Source organism: Mastigoproctus giganteus, chromosome 3 (assembly GCF_048544385.1).
Source record: "Mastigoproctus giganteus isolate SK-2022 chromosome 3, ASM4854438v1, whole genome shotgun sequence".
NCBI lineage: Eukaryota > Metazoa > Arthropoda > Arachnida > Uropygi > Thelyphonidae > Mastigoproctus > Mastigoproctus giganteus.
Genome location: NC_143577.1, coordinates 94,785,725 through 94,803,719, shown reverse-complemented (window position 1 = coordinate 94,803,719; position 17,995 = coordinate 94,785,725). Strand labels below are relative to the sequence as shown.

General features: G+C 35.8%; 1 protein-coding gene across 1 annotated transcript in view; it reads left to right on the top strand.

The window, feature by feature from the left end:
• The window catches only part of tkv (serine/threonine receptor kinase thickveins), a 252,170-nt gene that overhangs the window by 82,522 nt on the left and 151,653 nt on the right, over positions 1 to 17,995 (top strand). Inside the window, exons 3-4 of the mRNA XM_090370593.1 lie at positions 7,182 to 7,302; positions 12,085 to 12,199. Of these exons, the coding sequence (XP_090226719.1) occupies positions 7,182 to 7,302; positions 12,085 to 12,199 (236 nt within the window). The remainder of the gene's footprint in view (positions 1 to 7,181; positions 7,303 to 12,084; positions 12,200 to 17,995) is intronic.

Genomic DNA, 17,995 nt, shown 5'->3' with positions numbered 1-17,995 from the left:
TTAAACAGGTCTATAATTACTTGTGTTGCCCTTTGATCCTCCTTTGTGAATTGGAGTCACATTTGCACATCTCCAGTCAATGGGTACTTCCTCTGAGTCCAAGGAAGCTTTCATAATTATGTCTAAAAGGATTTGCTTACTGCCTTTGCTGCCTCCTTTAATATAACTGGATAGATCCCATCCACCCTGGGTGCCTTTTATGTTTATCTTCAACAGTTTCTCCTCCACTTTCCTCTGAGTAATTACAAAATCATCTACTCACTGCCAGAGTTTAATTCACCTCTGGCATTTCCTTCCCTGAATAACTATTCATGTGTGAATGCAGATGCAAAATACTCATTTAGTTTTGTTAGCCACCTGAGCAGGATCATTAACAGTTGAACCATCAATATCCATTGGACCAATCTGATTCATCCCTTTTCTTCTAGAATTTATATAGGTAAAGAACTCTTTTTCTTTGCATCCTTTTCCAAAGATTTCTCATAATCCACCTTTGTCTGCCTAATCTCCTTTGTGACTTGGTTACAGACTAGCTTATATCTATCAGAGGCTTTCATGTCACCCATTAATTTATATATATCACATTCATTTTTCTTCTCTGCCACATATCTAATTAGTTCATATGACATCCATTTTGGCCTAAACCTTGAACAATATTTCTTTGTTGGTATGTAAAGCCTAGTAGCTCCCAAGATTAATTCTTTGAAGCCTCCCATTTTGAATTTGCTATTGGTAACATCATCAATTGGTCCCACCGTATAGAATTTAATTACTGTCTCAGACCACCGTAGTTGCCTTTACGAAAACAAAAACCCTTCCCTTTACCCCTGATGGTAGTTACCTCTGAGTAAATCCCACTTCAGCACAATGTGATCACTGCCACCTAGTGGTTCCTTTATCTGCAGATTCTTAATGCATGAAGAATCGCTACTGATAATCAGATCAAGAGTATTACTTCCTCTATTTGCCTCCCAAACATGCTGATGTAGAAAACAATCATCCAATAAATCCACAAAAGCCTTGCTACTGTGTGAGTGACCAACTCATAATTTCCAGTCAATATCCGGGAAATTAAAATCCCCTATTATAAGACTGATTTACTGGCTCACTCTATTTTCCTGTACAGTTTCTTATTATACTCATCAGAGTCATTAGGCCTGTAACACACTCCTACTCTCAATTTTGATCTCCCAGTGCTTATTTTACACCAATCTGACTCGATACTGCACTGTCCAGCGATATCAACTGGCTGCACTTCCTTGGATTTTGTGTTTCTTAACTAATATCATAACCTTTCCCCCTTCCTATCCTGTCTATCCTTCGTGTACACATTGTACTCTCCAAATTCCAGTTCTGCTTTCCTTATATCTGTGTGACACCATGTCTCTGATATCCCAACAATACCTTTGATGTTCTGAGCAATACCTCAAATTCATCAAATTTATTTACCAAACTCCTAGCATTATTGTAAATGTAAGTATACATGCACCTGTTCCTATTCTTAGCTACCCTAACACAACCCATGTGTTTACTTGTACCGCAATGACTCCCACCAGTCTCTGAAATACTCTGCATCTTGTTTTCCAGGTTGCTACTCATTCCAATAGAAGCAGTGCAAGAATCGCTCTCACTTCTGCCAGTGGCTACTGTTAATCTGTTAGTCCTTGTATCCCCACCAAGCTAGCAGTTTTCCAACCCACCTAACACTGCCTCAATAGTGTCAGCAAATATTTTTGCACCCTTTCTATTTAAGTGTATCCCATCCCTGTAGAAGCAGTCTCTCCTGTTAATAAGTACAGACCAGGCTGAAAATAATTCTACCCCTTGAGTCTTGCACAATCTTTCCAGGGCCAAATTGATCGACAAGGCTCTCGTCATATATTCCCTTCTATTGTGTCTAGGCAGAATTGCAGACACTTTCAAATTCAACCCTACTTCACAGCTTTTTTTTCAACAGAGATCTGTACTTGTTAAGTAAATTCACAGATCTCCTACTCTTAATGTCATTAGTGCCAACGTGTATAACAATATCACCCTTTGTCACTTTAAAAGATATTTGCTCTGCAATGTCATCAACTTTTGCCCCTGGCAGACATACCTTCAATCTATCCATTTTGCACAGTATATTTCCTTTTTTCCCTGACAATAGTCGCCGACAATAACTAGCTCCTATGGGACCAGTGCATTCTGCCACAAAGGTTGCCTCTATGTTGCCTGATGATCAAGTGCAATCTCTGGCATCGATGTGGGCATCTGAGAGCTTGATGGATCCCAAAATTTAAGTCTTTCAAGGGCATCCACCCTGTTCTTCAAGCTCTCATAAAGGCCCACAACAACAACACTGAGTTGGCATATAACTTCTTCACACTCTTTACATCGAGCACACACTAAGATATTCTCCTTGGCAATATTGTGTTCCATTCCAGAAAGAACTGCAGACATTTCACCAGTTTCACATTTATTTAGGCCGTGATGCATTGGAGAATCTCCCCCTTTGGTTCTCCCCTGAGCCACGGCACTCCTGCTACTTTGTGCACGTTGCTTTGATCCTCTAGTCTGGGGTATGATTTCCATTTAAATATGATTTAATTAACTATGAAAATTAATAAGGTTAATAAATTTAATTTATTATTTACTGTCTAGTGGTTCCTTTGTCATGTACTATACTTGACTGTACATTACTATACTAAGCTAATGCAGTAATATGTATTCTGCTGTATAGTTTTACTTTATACCTTTGCTATCAAGTTATGCTAACCATAACAATCACAATGTTAAATTATTATATCCAAAAGATATATGCCCAAAAAGTGATTTATATTACATTACAAATTGACATTATAAATTCACAAATATAATTTATATTATATTACAAAAGGTATATGCCCAAAAATGATTAAAATACAATTAAAACCCTGCTATTTTTCTGCACTACTGGTTACGCCAGCAGGATAGTGGTACAGGTAGCGAGTTGTAACTTGCACTCACTAGCATAAATTAAAAAAAATATTTTAATGAATGCTACTAAACCTATTTAATCTGTTTGTAAAACACAAATTAATATGTTAACTAATCAAAAATATGATAAAATTCAAAAGATATATATGCCCAAAAGGTGATTAAAACCTTCAAAATACTTATTTATTACAATTTAAACCCTACTATACTTCTGAGCTACTGGTTATGGTACGATATTCCCTCCAAAACCAGCACAATGGTGGTATGTGTTGCAAGTTGTAACTTACAAAATCACTAGCTCAATTTAAAAAATTAGCTAATGAATGCTACCAAGCCTATTTAATCTATTTGTAAAACACAAATTAATATGTCATCTAATCAAAAATACCATAAAATTTCAAAAAAAACTTATTGGTTTGCAGCAGCTACAGAAGTCTACTTTTTCACCAAACCCTGGGGGACTCCACTAATAACATTAGTCCACAAAGAGCAGCTTCCATGGGGGGGGGGGATTCACAGACTAAAAGATTAAAAGTAGCTGCAGGCAGAGGTGAAGGTGATTCTTGTACAACTATTAGAATAAGTAGCAACCTGGAGCGAAGGATGCTGGGGGTTTCAGGGACTGGTGGCAGTCATCGTGAAACAGGTGGGTATATGGGATGTGTCATGGTAACTAGGAATAGGTGCATGTATACCAATGCTAGAAGTATAGTAAATAAATTCGATGAATTTGAAGTGTTGGTAAAGACATCAAAGGTGGATATTGTTGGGATATCAGAGACATGGTGTCACACTGATATTAGGAATCCAGAATTGGAATTTGGGGAGTACAATGTGTACAGAAAGGATAGACAGGATAAGAAGGGAGGAGGTGTCATGCTGTTAATTAAGAAAAACAGTGCACTGTTGAGTCAGTTTGGTGTGACATAAGCACTGTGAAAGCAAAAATAACAGTAGGATTTTGTTATAAGCCAAATGACTCGAATGAGTACAATGAACAATTGTACAGAGAAATAGTGGGCTAGTAAATCAGAATGTCTTATAATGGGGGATTTTAACTTCCCAGATATTGACTGGAACTTGTGGGTTGGTCACTCATACACTAGTACGACTTTTGTGGATTTAATTGGATGATTGTTTTCTGCAGCAGCAGCATGTTCAAGAGGCAACCAGAGAGGGTAATACTCTTGATCTGGTTATCAGCAGTGATCATTTGTGTATTAAGAATTTGCAGATAGAGGAACCACTAGGTTGCAGTGATCACAGTGTACTGATGTGGGATTTACTTAAAGATATGATTACCATCAGGGGTAAAGGAAAGGGCTTTTGCTTCCATAAAGGTGAGTACAATGGTCTCAGACAGTTTTTAAATTCTGTACAGTGGGATCAACTGACGATATTACCAACAGTAAATTCTAAGTGGGAAGCATTCAAGGAATTAATCGTGGAAGCTACTTAATAGGTATGAAACTTTTAGTAACTTCCATGATTATTCCTTGGAATTAATCGTGGATGAGAGCATCCTTGGACTCAGGGGAGTTCCCCACAGACTGGAGATGTGCAAATGTATCCCCCAATTCACAAAGGGGATCAAAGGGTGACACGAGTAATTACAGACCAGTTAGTTTAACTTCTGTTCTGGGTAAAATAATGGTGTCACTGGTTAAAGATGCATTGCAAGATCATCTAGACAAGACTGCAGCAATAATTTATACACATCATGGGTTTGTTAAGGGAAAGTCTTATCTGACAAATTTGTTAGGATATTATGATGTGGTTATTAAAGGAACTGGATGCAAAAAATAATTTTGATGTCATAAATTTAGATTTCAGGAAAGCTTTTGACACTGTTGCATATGGAAGACTATTGTACAAATTGGAGCAGAATAGTATTAAGGGTAAGTTGCTACAATGGATGAAAGGATGGTTGAGTGGGAGAAGACAGAGGGTGGTAATTAATGGGTGCCACTCTGTTGACTAATGTTATTAGTGGAATCCCGCAGGTTTTGGTGTTGGGTCCTCTGTTGTTTTGTATATTTAACAGTGATATTGATGAAGGTATATCAGGCGTAGTGTCGAAGTTTGCAGATGATACAAAGATTGGCAGGGTTGTTAATGACAGTAATGGCATTGTGCTACTGCAACAGGATCTAGAAAATTTGGGCTGATGGGCTAACAAGTGACAACTGAAGTTTAACCTTGACAAATGCAAGATACTGCATATGGGTAGAAGTAACCCCAGAGAAACATATCAATTGTGTGGTACTACACTTCAGGTGGTAGAAAATGAAAAAAACCTGGGAGTAATTGTGCAGTCGGGTATGAAGTTTTCTGAGTTTTGAATTACAGTTTTGAATTACTTAGTGGATCGTTGCTCTGTATTATTGTAATTGTGTCCTTTTAAAGTATGTTGGAACTCCAAAGGAGCTCATCCTTCCAACCCGGTAATGAGTATTTGGTAAGAAGTTTAATCATTAGAAAGTTAAGCAATTAGAAATGCTCAGTTTAAAAATATTTCCCAGGCAGAGTGAAATATTTATAAATTCTGAAATAGTAGTTAAATTATCTTTAACTTATGTATGTGTATCTTTTCATTTTTATTTGTGTAGTTAATATTTCATACCCTTAGGTCATTTTCCCTTTTAGGAAGTTTTCCCATGTAAGAAGTTCTAAATCTCTGGTCCCTTGGAAAACTTCATATCCAAGTTCTACTATATATGAAGTATCTCACACCCATTCCAGAATAAAATAATTGTTCTATTTTATGTGTGGAGAACTTCAAAAGAATGATATTTTATCTATATTCTTTGGGTGGGTGGAATTTTACATTGTAATAAAATATCTAAAATTTTGTCCATTCTTATTGTTCATTTATGCTGATACAGAATGTGAGGTGTTTTGAGTCTTGTCAAAAGGACAAAAAAACATTCAAGTAAAACATTATTTTATTTTGATTTTTGCCATGAATAGAGATTTTGTTTGAGGGGGGGGGGGGACATATCCCCTATCATGGGAGATCATTTTCCATGCTGGGGGGAAAACAAAACACAAATAATAGTTGATAGTGAAAAGAGTTTGAGTAATGTATCATTCAACATGAAGTGTCTGAACAGTGCAGACAGGTGCCAGGACAACATGTCCCTTTATCTGACATGCAGGAATTTTACTAGTGGGGAACAAAGAGGTAATTGTTCTGTTAATAAAGCCTTGGTTAGTCTGTGCTTTGAATATTATGCACAGGTTTGATTCCATTTCAGGAAGGATATAGTTGTTGGAAAAGGTGCAGTAAGGACTGCAGCTTCTCCAGCATGGTTAGTTATGGTATAGGATTTTAAAAAAAAAAAGTGTTTCCATAGAGAGTGACTAAAGCTTGGGGTGTTTAAGACTTTGAATGGTTTGAGTAAATTAAATAATGGGGTTATCTTTATTTTTTCTTTCATAAGTGAAACAAACTAAGGGACGTCTTAAATTAAGGTAGGATAGTTGTAGATTGGATATAACAGTTTTATTTTAGCCAATAGGTCAACTATTGGAACCACTTTCCACCTAATTTTATTGAAACTAAAGAAGTTATGTACTTCAGGAAGGGTTGGACAGATATCAGAATATATCTAGGTAACTTTTTTTTTTTTTTTTTCTTTTAAAGCTGATTCTAAATAAGCCTGGGTTCCTTCCACCAGTTTGAGTGGACCATTTAGAATACTTATAATGATGTCATATTTTGATGGGATATTACACATTTTTGTGCATTATTTATAATAATAAAAGTTTATCTTTTAATAATTTTAGGTTTTAATATTTGTTTTTAAAATTTGAAAATTCAATTTTTGAATTTCATAATCATGTGTAATTTTCCCATGAATCTTTCATATACATGAATATGCATTAATTAATTAATTAATTAATTATTATTAATTTGGATGAACTGTTTGAATGTTAATCCAAAAACAGTTCATGCTGGCTTGTTCCACCTAAATGATGGATGTGTATTGCAAGTTTTTCATAATCCACTGAAAGTTGTCAGGTATACAATTCAGGTGCTATTTTTAGAATTTGTTTTAAGGATGCCCTTTTAAGTTTCTGAGATTTATTGTATAAGCTTTATTACTACTTTAAGCTTTATTACTACTTCTATGTTGTCTCTTCAAAATTTGATTAAGATTTTGTTAATTTTAGTGATAAGGTTCAAAGTGTTGTTACATAAATAAAATTATAATTTGTAGTGTAAAGGGCACCTGGTGCCTCATCAAACTCCAACGTCCATTGCATGTTGTGATGATTCTGATTTGTGTAACAAGTTCCTGAAACCTATGTACTCAGTCACTCCATCGCCTCCAAATCCAGGTATGTATATAATGTATTAATAACATGGGTCCTACGTTTATAGTTTTAAGTGTACCTATTGGTAATTCCTAGTGGGAATTACCAATAGGTCAACCCAATTTACTATTTAGTGGCTGGTCTACAAACACCATTTTAGAGCTCTCAAAGTGTAAGGAATAATCATCTTGCCACGAGCCCATCATAATCTCATAAGATATCAGTTTAATTATATGATGGAAAAGATGTGGGGTTACTCAGCTTTGTTCTAGGGACAGTGCTTTAATAAGTAAATATTAATTTAATTAACATATAATAAACATATATTAGCTGTTAATGGGCAAAGAAATGTTGGCTAGCCATACTGTGTTATTATCAAGCTGCATAGTTAATTGGCAAAGGAGTTAGGTATACATTTTTAGGTGCATTTGCCTATATATATATATATATATATATATATATGTGTGTGTGTGTGTGTGTGTGTGTGTGTGTGTGTGTGTGTGTGTGTATACTTAAGGTGGTAGAAAATGAAAAAGACCTGGGAGTAATTATGCAGTCAGATATGAAGTTTTCTGAGCAATGCAGACAAGCTGCCAGGGCAGGTCATGGGGTTTTGTCAATGATATATAGGAATTTTGCTAGCAGGGAAAAAGGAGGTGATTGTCCCTCTGTATAAGGCAATAGTCAGGCCACGCCTTGAGTACTGCGTACAGGTCTGGAGGCCTCATTTTAGGAAGGATGTAGATTTGCTTGAGTGTGTACAGAGAAGGGCAACAAGATTGGTGAGGGGAATGAAGGGATCCTCTTACCAAGAGAGGCTTAAGTTCTGCAAATTGCAGTGGCTGGAGACTAGGCACCTGCGCGGTGATCTGATTCAGGTGTATGAGGCCTTGAATGGGTTGAGCACGCTGAATTCTGATGGGATCCTTCCACTTGTTCAGATTACAAACCTAAGGGGGCATAAATTCAAATTAAGAAAGGAATTTGCCTTTAGCCAGCGGGTGGTTAACTGCTGGAACAAACTTCTATCTGTCGTGGAAGTTGATAGGTTGAATAAATTTGAGGAGGAACTGGACAGGCATTTGAAGGGGATGGTGTGTTTTTTTGGCTGATGCTGCATAAGCTCATACACTTGCTTTCTTTGCACCATATGCTACTACTACTATATGTTTATGCTGCACCCATTGTCTTCACCATGTACATCTGCATATAACAGCTCAACTCCCATTGGATCGATTTTCAAGAATTTTTACATTGAGTTTCTTTAGAAAGATTTGTCAAGCTATTCCACATTTCATTAAAATTGGACAATTAGAATTCTGGAAATTATTTTTGTTTTCCATACAATTTGTATATGGAATAAAGAAATTCCTAGATTATATGTAGTTAGCATTAACATTAGTAGAGGCATATAATGCAAGAAAGCAAGCTTATATACCAAAAACAACGAAAAAAAAAAAACCTTCCCGTTTCGCCCATCCATTCGCTCCAAAAGTTTGTCCACTTCTTCTTTGAATTTATTTAAACTATCAACTTTTACAATGACAGATGGAAGTTTGTTCCATCAATCAACTACCCACTGGCTAAAGGCAAATTTGAGGAGAACTAAAAAAAAACTAAAATTTTTTTTAGTTCTTTAGTGGAAAACTTTAATTTTCCACTAAAGAACTAAAAAATTTTTTTTAGTGGAAAACTAAAATTGAAGAAAGACAGTTGTAGAATATACAACTGTCTTTCTTCAATTTTAGTTTATGCCCCCTCAGGTTTGTAATCTCAGCAAGAAGAATCCCATCAGCATTGAGCCTGCTCAGTACATTCAAGGCCTTATACACCTCAATCAGATCACCTCACAAGTGCCTAGTCTCCAGATGCTGCAATTTGCAGAACTTAAGCCTTTCTTGCAATTCTACATCCCCTAAAATGAAGCTTCCAGACTTGTATGCAGTACTGAAGTTGTAGCTTTCATATCTGACTGCACATTGCCTTATACAATGGGATAATCACCTCCTTATCCCTGCTAGAAAAATTCCTGTATATCATTGACAAGACCCCATTACCTGCTCTGCCAGCCTGTCTGCACTGCTCAGAAAATTTCATATCTGACTGCACAATTACCTCCAGGTCTCTTTCATTCTCCACAACCCTAAGTGTAACACCACATAATGGGTACATTGTTCTGGGGGTTACTGCTACCCATATGCAGTACTTTATATTTGTCAATGTTAAACTGCAGTTGCCACTTCTCAGCCCATCTGCCCAAATTTTCTAGATCCTGTTGCAGTAGCATACTGTCATTAAGAACCCTGCCGACCTTTGTATCATCTGCAAACTTCGACATTAAGCTTGATATACCTTCATCAATATCAATGATAAATATACAAAACAACAATTGGCCAAACACTGGGGGACACCACTAATAACATTAGTCCATGAAGAGCAGTGGCCATTGATTACCACTCTGTCTTCTCCTACTCAACCATCCTTTTATCCATTGTAACAACTTACTCTTAATGACATACTGCTCCAATTTGTACGGTAATCTTCCATGTGCAACAGTATCAAAAGCTTTTCTGAAATCTGCATATTAGACATCAAAATTATTTTTTGCATCCAGTTCCTTTGTGACCACGTCATAGTATCCAATTAAATAGGTCAGACAAGATTTCCCCTTGCTATGTCTGAATTATTACTGCAGTCTTGTCTCAATGATCCTGCAATGCTTTTTAACCAGTGACTCCATTATTTTCCCTGGAACAGAAATTAAACTAACAGGTCTGTAATTATTTGTATCACCCTTTGATTTCCCCTTTGAATAGGAGATACATGTACACATCTCCAGTCTGTAGGGACCTCCCCTGAGTCAAATGATGCTCTTAATTATGGCTAAGAGTTTTCTTACTTCCTTTGCCACCTCCTTTAATATAACTGAATAGATCCCATCCACCCCAGGTGCCTTTCTTATGTTTAACTTCAACAATTTCTGCTCCACTTTGCTCTCAGTAATAACAAAATCATTTAACTCCCTGTTAGAATTTGGTAAACTTCTAGCCTTGCCATCCCTGAATAACTCATGTGTGAATGTAGAAGCAAAATACTCATTCAGTTTGGTAGCTGTCTGAGCAGGATCATTCCTTAATTTGAATTTATGCTTCCTCAGGCATGTAATCTGGGGAAGAGGAAGAATCCCATCAGCATTGAGCTTGCTCAAACCATCCAAGGCCTTATACACCTCAATCAGATCACCTTGCAGGTGCCTAGTCTCCCGACACTACAATTTGCAGAACTTTAGCCTTTCTTTGTAAGTGCACCCTTTGGCCCATTCACCAATCTCCTTGCCCTTCTCTGTACTCGTTTCAGCAGCTCTACATCTTCCCTAAAATGAGGTCTCCAGACCTGTATGCAGTATTCAAGGTGTGGCCCAACCATTGCCTTATACAAGGGGATAATCACCTCTTTATCCCTGCTAGCAAAATTTCTATATATCATTGACAAGATTCCATGAGCTACTCTTGCAGCCCATATACACTTCTCAGAAAAACAATTACCCCCAAGTCTTTCTGATTCTCCAGTTCCCTGAGTGTAGTACTGTACAGTTGGTATGTCATCCACAAACTTGGACATCAAGCCTGATATACTTATTATTATTATTAGCCACAGGGTGCAAGGAAGCCCAAGGCCTATGCTGCACCAGCCAAAAAAAAAAATTCTGAATTAACCTGAGAGAGAGAGAGAGAGAGAGAGAGAGAGAGAGAACAAGAGTCGGAAGTAGAAGGGAATCATACTTTCATCAATATCATTGATAAATACAGAAAACGATGGCCCAAAGTTTTAATGCAGTGTTGTTATGCAAGACTCTTTGAAAATGATATCACTTGTGAAAGATACATATAAGAAAAAAAGAGACTTAAAAATATAATATATATTATACAGTTTTAATTAAACTGAATAGTTAATACTTAATAAAGGTTCTGGTTAATACTTAATAAACCTTATACTGTTGGGTACCTATCTGTCTGCTGATGAAGACCGGATATCCCTGAAACAGCCATCTGGGTGGTGGTGGTGGTGTATACTGAGAATAAGTAAGAGTAGTTTTCTCTTGGCGCCTCCGTAGCCAGGTGGGAAGGAGCAGCAGTGCGTAGCAAACGCTTCTTGATTAGACCGGGGTTCGAGCCCGTCACCACTAAATATGGAGGATGCGGAAAGGTCAGGGAATGACCACCGCATATCCCGGAGCAATATGGCCTTAGTTGCTAATGCTCCTAAAAACCAAAACAAACAAAAAAAAAAAAAAAACAATAGTTTTCTCTTTTGGGGAAATTACTTATTTGAAGTAAAACCAGATAGGCAACTTGCTACAAAGGCATTCACAATATGAGATATCAAATGATGACACTGTAACTTCGGTAAATTTACTACATGTAGAAATGATGCATTTGCACTACCTTATGTCTTAAATTGAATGCCTGAATTTAGAAAACATAACACTATAGAGTTTTATTAGGCATTCTATAAAGTTATAATATTAGTAATTATTTGACGAGGAGATAATTGTATTTATTTTTCAATTCTATTGATCACAGGGAGAAAAATGCATGCGTACACACACACACACACACACACACGCACACACACACATGCATGAAATGTAATGTACTGCATACACTAATTTGTTTCATAAGTATTCTGGGTCATCAGACCCAAAACATTTATGATAATATAATTTTTACTTCTAAAAAGTTATTGCATTTCTGCTGAGGATATTTTTACTGTGTTAACAGATTTTGTTTTTAATTTGCATTTTAGTGCCTGGAGGAGAGTTCATGAGCTACAGTGATAGTGTCCATCAAATAGCACTCTTAGTTTCTGTTACCGTATGCCTCATTATTCTCACCCTTCTGGTTACGTTTGCATACCTTAGGTAAGTAAGTAACATATAGTTATTTTAGATGTTCTTTAACACTTGTGTATTTTTAAATTAGTTTTTCAGGCATTTTGAGTATTTCCTTTTCTGAAGTATGGAATTGATTAAAAAGATTTAAAAAAATAATGGTAGTAATAAAGATTCTGGGTTGAGAGAAGGACATTATATGGTTATTCATAAAGAATTAATATGAAGTATGAATAATAATTCATACTTCACATTAATGTAGTTGCCAACAGATTTACAATAGAGAATCCACCGTTTTCTCTTAGTTTCCCTATCTTGCTATCATAATGTAATTAGTGACATAGTTTTTCCATATGCAAAAATGTTTTTTTTTTTTTTTCCATCTTTTTATTTCCTAAAAGAATAGTAAAACTATATTAAAATCGGAATTGTTTAAAAATTCTATGAATTTCTGCTTATTAACAGATTCACTCTCCTGACAATGTCCAGTGCTAGCCTGTGTTGCAAAATAGAATTGTATGGTAGTAACCTTTTCTCTCTAATGTGTAACCATTTTATTATAGAATGAGAAAATACAACACACAATTTCAGAAATTATATATGCAAAATTTTTCATGCATCATAAAATCTGAAAATAGTAACACATTTGATTTGTGTTCTATGTAGATTTTTTTTTCTCCTCTCCCAATTTCAAGCAGTGGTAAACTTGGCATTGATGGACAAATAAGTAAGGACAGTGTGCAGTGCATAGAAAGAAATAAAAAAAAATAGATGTTTTGGTGATTTCATAATTGCTAAATGTTTATTTGCATCTTTTGTCATCTTCCTTTGAGTTGTGCTAATCATGCATGTGCATTGTTCTGAAATATATAATTTCCCTTAATAAAATACCAAAAATATATGGTTTTACAAGAACAAACACATGAGGCATTGTTAAAAATTGCATGGATAGGAAAAAAAAGAGGCAGTGATGGCTCTGAAAAATGGGCCATTTTCAGTTGCCAAGATATAGCAGTAATCAAAGTGATTCGACATAGTTTTACATTTTGATGATTTTTTTCTTTATAAAAAGAAACATCAATTTGAAATTAACTTGCTTTATGTCAACATTGGAAGGTGACTGTAAAGGATACAACATTGAATAACTTGAAAGCATGTGGGATTCCATTAAACTGTGTGCCACTTAGTATTGATAAGGCACGTATAGTAGGCCTAAACTGGAATAACAAGAGTATTAAAAGAATACGAGGACTTATGGCTCTGGAGAGATTGTGCAAGGTTCATGGGGCAAAATTTTTCTCAGTGTGGTCTGTACTTAACAGGAGAGACTGCTTCTGCAGTGATAAGATACACTTAAATAGAAAGGGTACAAGAATATTTGATGATTCTATTGAGACAGTACTAGGGGTGTCAGAAAACTGCTAGCTTGGTGGGATACACAGACTAATATATGAACAATAGCTATGGCAGAGATGAAAGCGATTCTTGCACTGCTTCTATTGGAACAAGCAAGAGCTAGGAAAGCAAAGTACCAGGGATTTCAAGATCTGCTATGGATCATCTTAGAACAAGGAAATACATGAGCAGTGTTAAGGTAACTAAGAGTAAGAACAGGTGCACATATACCTGCATGTATGTCAGTGTTAGGAGCACAGACAGAGCAGTAGAGCACAAGAGAGCAATATTCTTGATCTGATTATCAACAGTGATTCTTCATGCATTATGAATCAGCAGATAAAAGAACCACTAGGTGGCAGTGATCACAGTGTATTGATGTCGGATTTACTTAAAGATGTAACTGCCAATCAAGGATAAATAGAAGAATTTTTGCTTTTATAAAGAAGGCTACAGATTTCTCAGATAGTTTTTAAATTGTAAATGGTAAGCATTCAGAGAAATAAGCTTTTCATACCAACTAAGAAATACTGTTCTAAGCTTAGACCTAAATGGATGTCAGGTGGGTTTTAATGAGACATAACACAGAGAATCAAAATGCATGGGATACATATAAATTTTCAGGTTATACAGGAACGTTTGGTAGATATAAACTATTCTGCAGTCAAGGCACAAAGGAGATTAGGCAAACGAAGGAAGATTACGAGAAATCTCTGGCAAATGATGCAGAGAAAACAACAAAGACTTTACTTATGTAAACACTAGAAGGAAGGGATACTTATATAAACACTAGAAGGAAGGGAGTGAATTACATTGGTCCATTTTATCAATTGTTTAACTATTGATGATCCTGCTCAGGTTGCTGACAAACTGAATAGGTATTTTACATCTACATTCACCCATGAGGAATTCTTTAGAGAAATGGATGCTATAAGCTTATCAAAGTCTAATAGAGAGCTAAATGATTTTATAATAACTGAGATGAAAGTGGGTTAAAGAGAAACTATCGAAGTTAAGCATAAAAATGGCACCGGGGTGGATGGCATCTATCCTGTTATATTAAACGAAGAAGGAGAGGTAAAAAACTCTTAGCTATAATTATGGGAGCATCTTTGGATTTACTTTTTTTTTTTTTACTTTGGATTTAGAGGAGGTCCCAGGTGGACTGGAGATGTATGAATGTAGGTAAAATAATGGAGTCACTGGTTAAAGAAATGAAAAATAAATAAATTTTCTTTTTTTATGATGGACCATGTGGACAGGAGTGCACTTTTACTGGTTAAATTCATACTTATACTTCAGTCACAGCATGGAGTCCTTAAAGCTCTTATCTGGCAAATTTGATTGGATGTTATGATGCAGTGACAAAGGAACAGGATGCACAAAATAATTTTTGTATCCTATACTGGATTTCAGGAAAGCGTTTGATAATGTTGCACATGAAAGACTGCCATACAGATCTGAGTAGTGTGGCATTAAGAGCAAATTCATTGCTTTTGATAAAGATGATTGAGTGGGAGAATACAGAGACTGGATGTTAATGGGTACTTCTCTTCATAAGCTAATGTTATTCTTCATAAACTAATGTTATCGGGGTTTGGTGCTGTGCCCATTGTTTGTTTCTGTATTTATTAATGATATTGATGAAGGTATATCAGGCTGCAGCCTGATATATCTTCAGTTTGCAGATGCAGAAGTTTAATTTAGAACAATTAGGCAGATGGGCTGAGAAATGGCAATCGAAGTTTAATATTGACAAATGCAAAGTACTGCATATGGGTTGCAGTAATCCCAGAGTAACATATCAACTATGTGTTACTATACTCAGGGTAGTGGAAAATGAAAAGGACCTGGGGATAATTTTACAGTCATGAGCAGTGCAGACAAGCTGCCGCGACAACTCATGGGGTTTTTGTCAATGATTAACAGGAATTTGGCTAGCAGGAATGAGGAGGTGATTATCTCATTATTTAAGGTCATGCCTCAGTCAGTAGTAGGGATTCAAATTAAATTTTGATGATTGCTTGCTTGCTTATCTACTGGTTGGGGGAGGAGAATTGCTATTTTGATTGGATTGGCTATTTCTTAGGATATATTGTAATTGGTTGTGTCTTTTGGTTATTGCAATTGCAAGAAAATTGGGGTTAAATTTGAAATTTTTAAATTGAAGCTTTGTAAATATGCTTGTGAAAATAACTTAATGGAGTGGAAATGGAAGTTGACTTACAGCAAAAATATACCTGAAAAAATTAGAGGCACTGTCGTTGTTTCCCACCAAAGGTGCTGTCTGTGAGGTTTATATTCATATTTGTGCATTTTGAGTACCTTTTTTATAGCTTTGCTGGTCAGAAAGGTGTGTAGTGTATGGACTATGGCCACATCATTTCAGATGTTTCTGAGTTGAGGGATTATCAGATATTACATGCTTCCTCTGCTTGCTGGAGTGCCTTATAGCTTTACCTGAAGAGATAAAGCACCAGCAGCTGAATTTCCTTCTACATTTTACCAGATATATTTTTGCTATCATTTCTTTACATAAGTTGTGAAACCTTTCTTTCCACTCTATTAGGATATTTTTCTTTTCAAAATTCAGTTCAGCTTGTGAGAGCTTTAGCCCAATAAAGGAGACATTGTCTTGCGGGTTTCCCAAAGTAATATAATATAATAAAATATTATGTTATGTAATTAATTTAATAATTTATTATTTAGAATAAATTTGTGTGAAAGTAGACTTACCATCTTGCTGACATTTTATGGTTATCCTTCTTTCTCTAAACACTTATTCACTTGTACAGGGTGGCCACTGAAAGACTGAAGGGTTTTAAAATGTCATAACTTGTTCATTTTTAATCTTTTTTATTTTCTTTTTTTTTTTTACAGGTTATAGAGCATCCCTTGGAGATTAAAATGGCTACATATGATGTCCAGCAACGAGTAAAACTCGTTGGGTTTTTCTATTCCAGTGAAAGATCAATTATTGAAACTCAGAGAAAATACCTGCAACATTTTAAAGTCCTCCTAGCGATAACATGATTCGAAACCTAATCGCCCGGTTTGAAAGAACTAGATCAGTCGGCGATCTTCCAGGAAGAGGTCTTGTACGCACTGATGCAGTGGTGGAAGCTGTACGGCAGAGTGTCCTTGAGGATCCATCTACCTCTACCCGTTGTCGCTCTGCTCAACTAGGCATCGCCAGAACATCACTTCAGAAGATTCTGAAAGGGTGGTCAGTCTTTCAGTGGCCACATTTTAATCTCCAAGGGATGCTCTATAACCTATAAAAAAGATTAAAAATGAATAAGTTATGACTTTTTTCAAACCCTTCAGTGGCCACCCTTTACAAGGGCAGACTTTATTTCTTTAAAATCTTGTTAAAATTTTTCAATTTCCACTGGCCTTAACAAAGGCTTTTATAATTTATTCTAACAGTTTTAATTTCCCATTTTCCTCCATTGGTTACCTGAACAGGTTGTATTCATTATTATCTGAAGTTACTTCCCTTCTCCCATTGGTAACTTGACTTTCCTTTGTCCCATTTTTGGTAGCATTTCCTTTATGTTCGGTATCATGTGCAATCAGCATTATTTATTTATTTATTTATTTATTTTTTACTATGTTGCATTTGATTTTATCATTTCTACTGCTGCAGGCCTTTCTATTGAGTTAATCTTTTTTTTTTTTTTTTTTTTTTAATTTACTTCTCAATTATATAAACTTTATGCCAGCAAAGGAGACATCTCATCTCACTGGCCTTTTATAGATTTTTACTTCTGAGTTTTCTTCCATTCTTCCTCTGTGTTTCAGGTAGTCTTTCATTATTTATATACTCATTTATATATATTTATTCCATTCTAGGATTACTGCTACTCATATGTGGTACTTGACTAAATGCAATGTTAAACCTCTCTTTCCACTTCTCAGCCCATCTAATTTTTCTAGGTCTTCTTGAATATCATACTCTGATTCCTGTCATTGACTATCCTGCTAACCTTTGTATCATCATTATACTTGATAAACTTAGATATTAAACATCAATATCATTAATAAATATTGAAAACCATTAAGGGGTCCCAGCACCTTAACCATGAGGGATTCCATACTAAATAGCATTGCTCTGAGAAGAGCAGTGCCATAAATAACCACTGTGTTAGTAACCTGACCCTAATGCCATGCTGCTCCAATTTCTGCAGCAATTTTTCATGTGGAACAGGCTCAAAAGCTTTACTAAAATGTAAGTATGCGATGTCAATTATTTTTTGCATCCAGTTCCTTTGTCATAGTAACCATTCAGTTTGACAAGACAAGGTCTCCCACTATGATATATCTGTTCTGTGACTGCTCTGTTTTCTTGTCAGAATCATCCTGTATTACTTGAACCATTGGCTCCATTATTTCCCTCTGGAACAGAAGTCAGTTTTTTTTCAATTACTT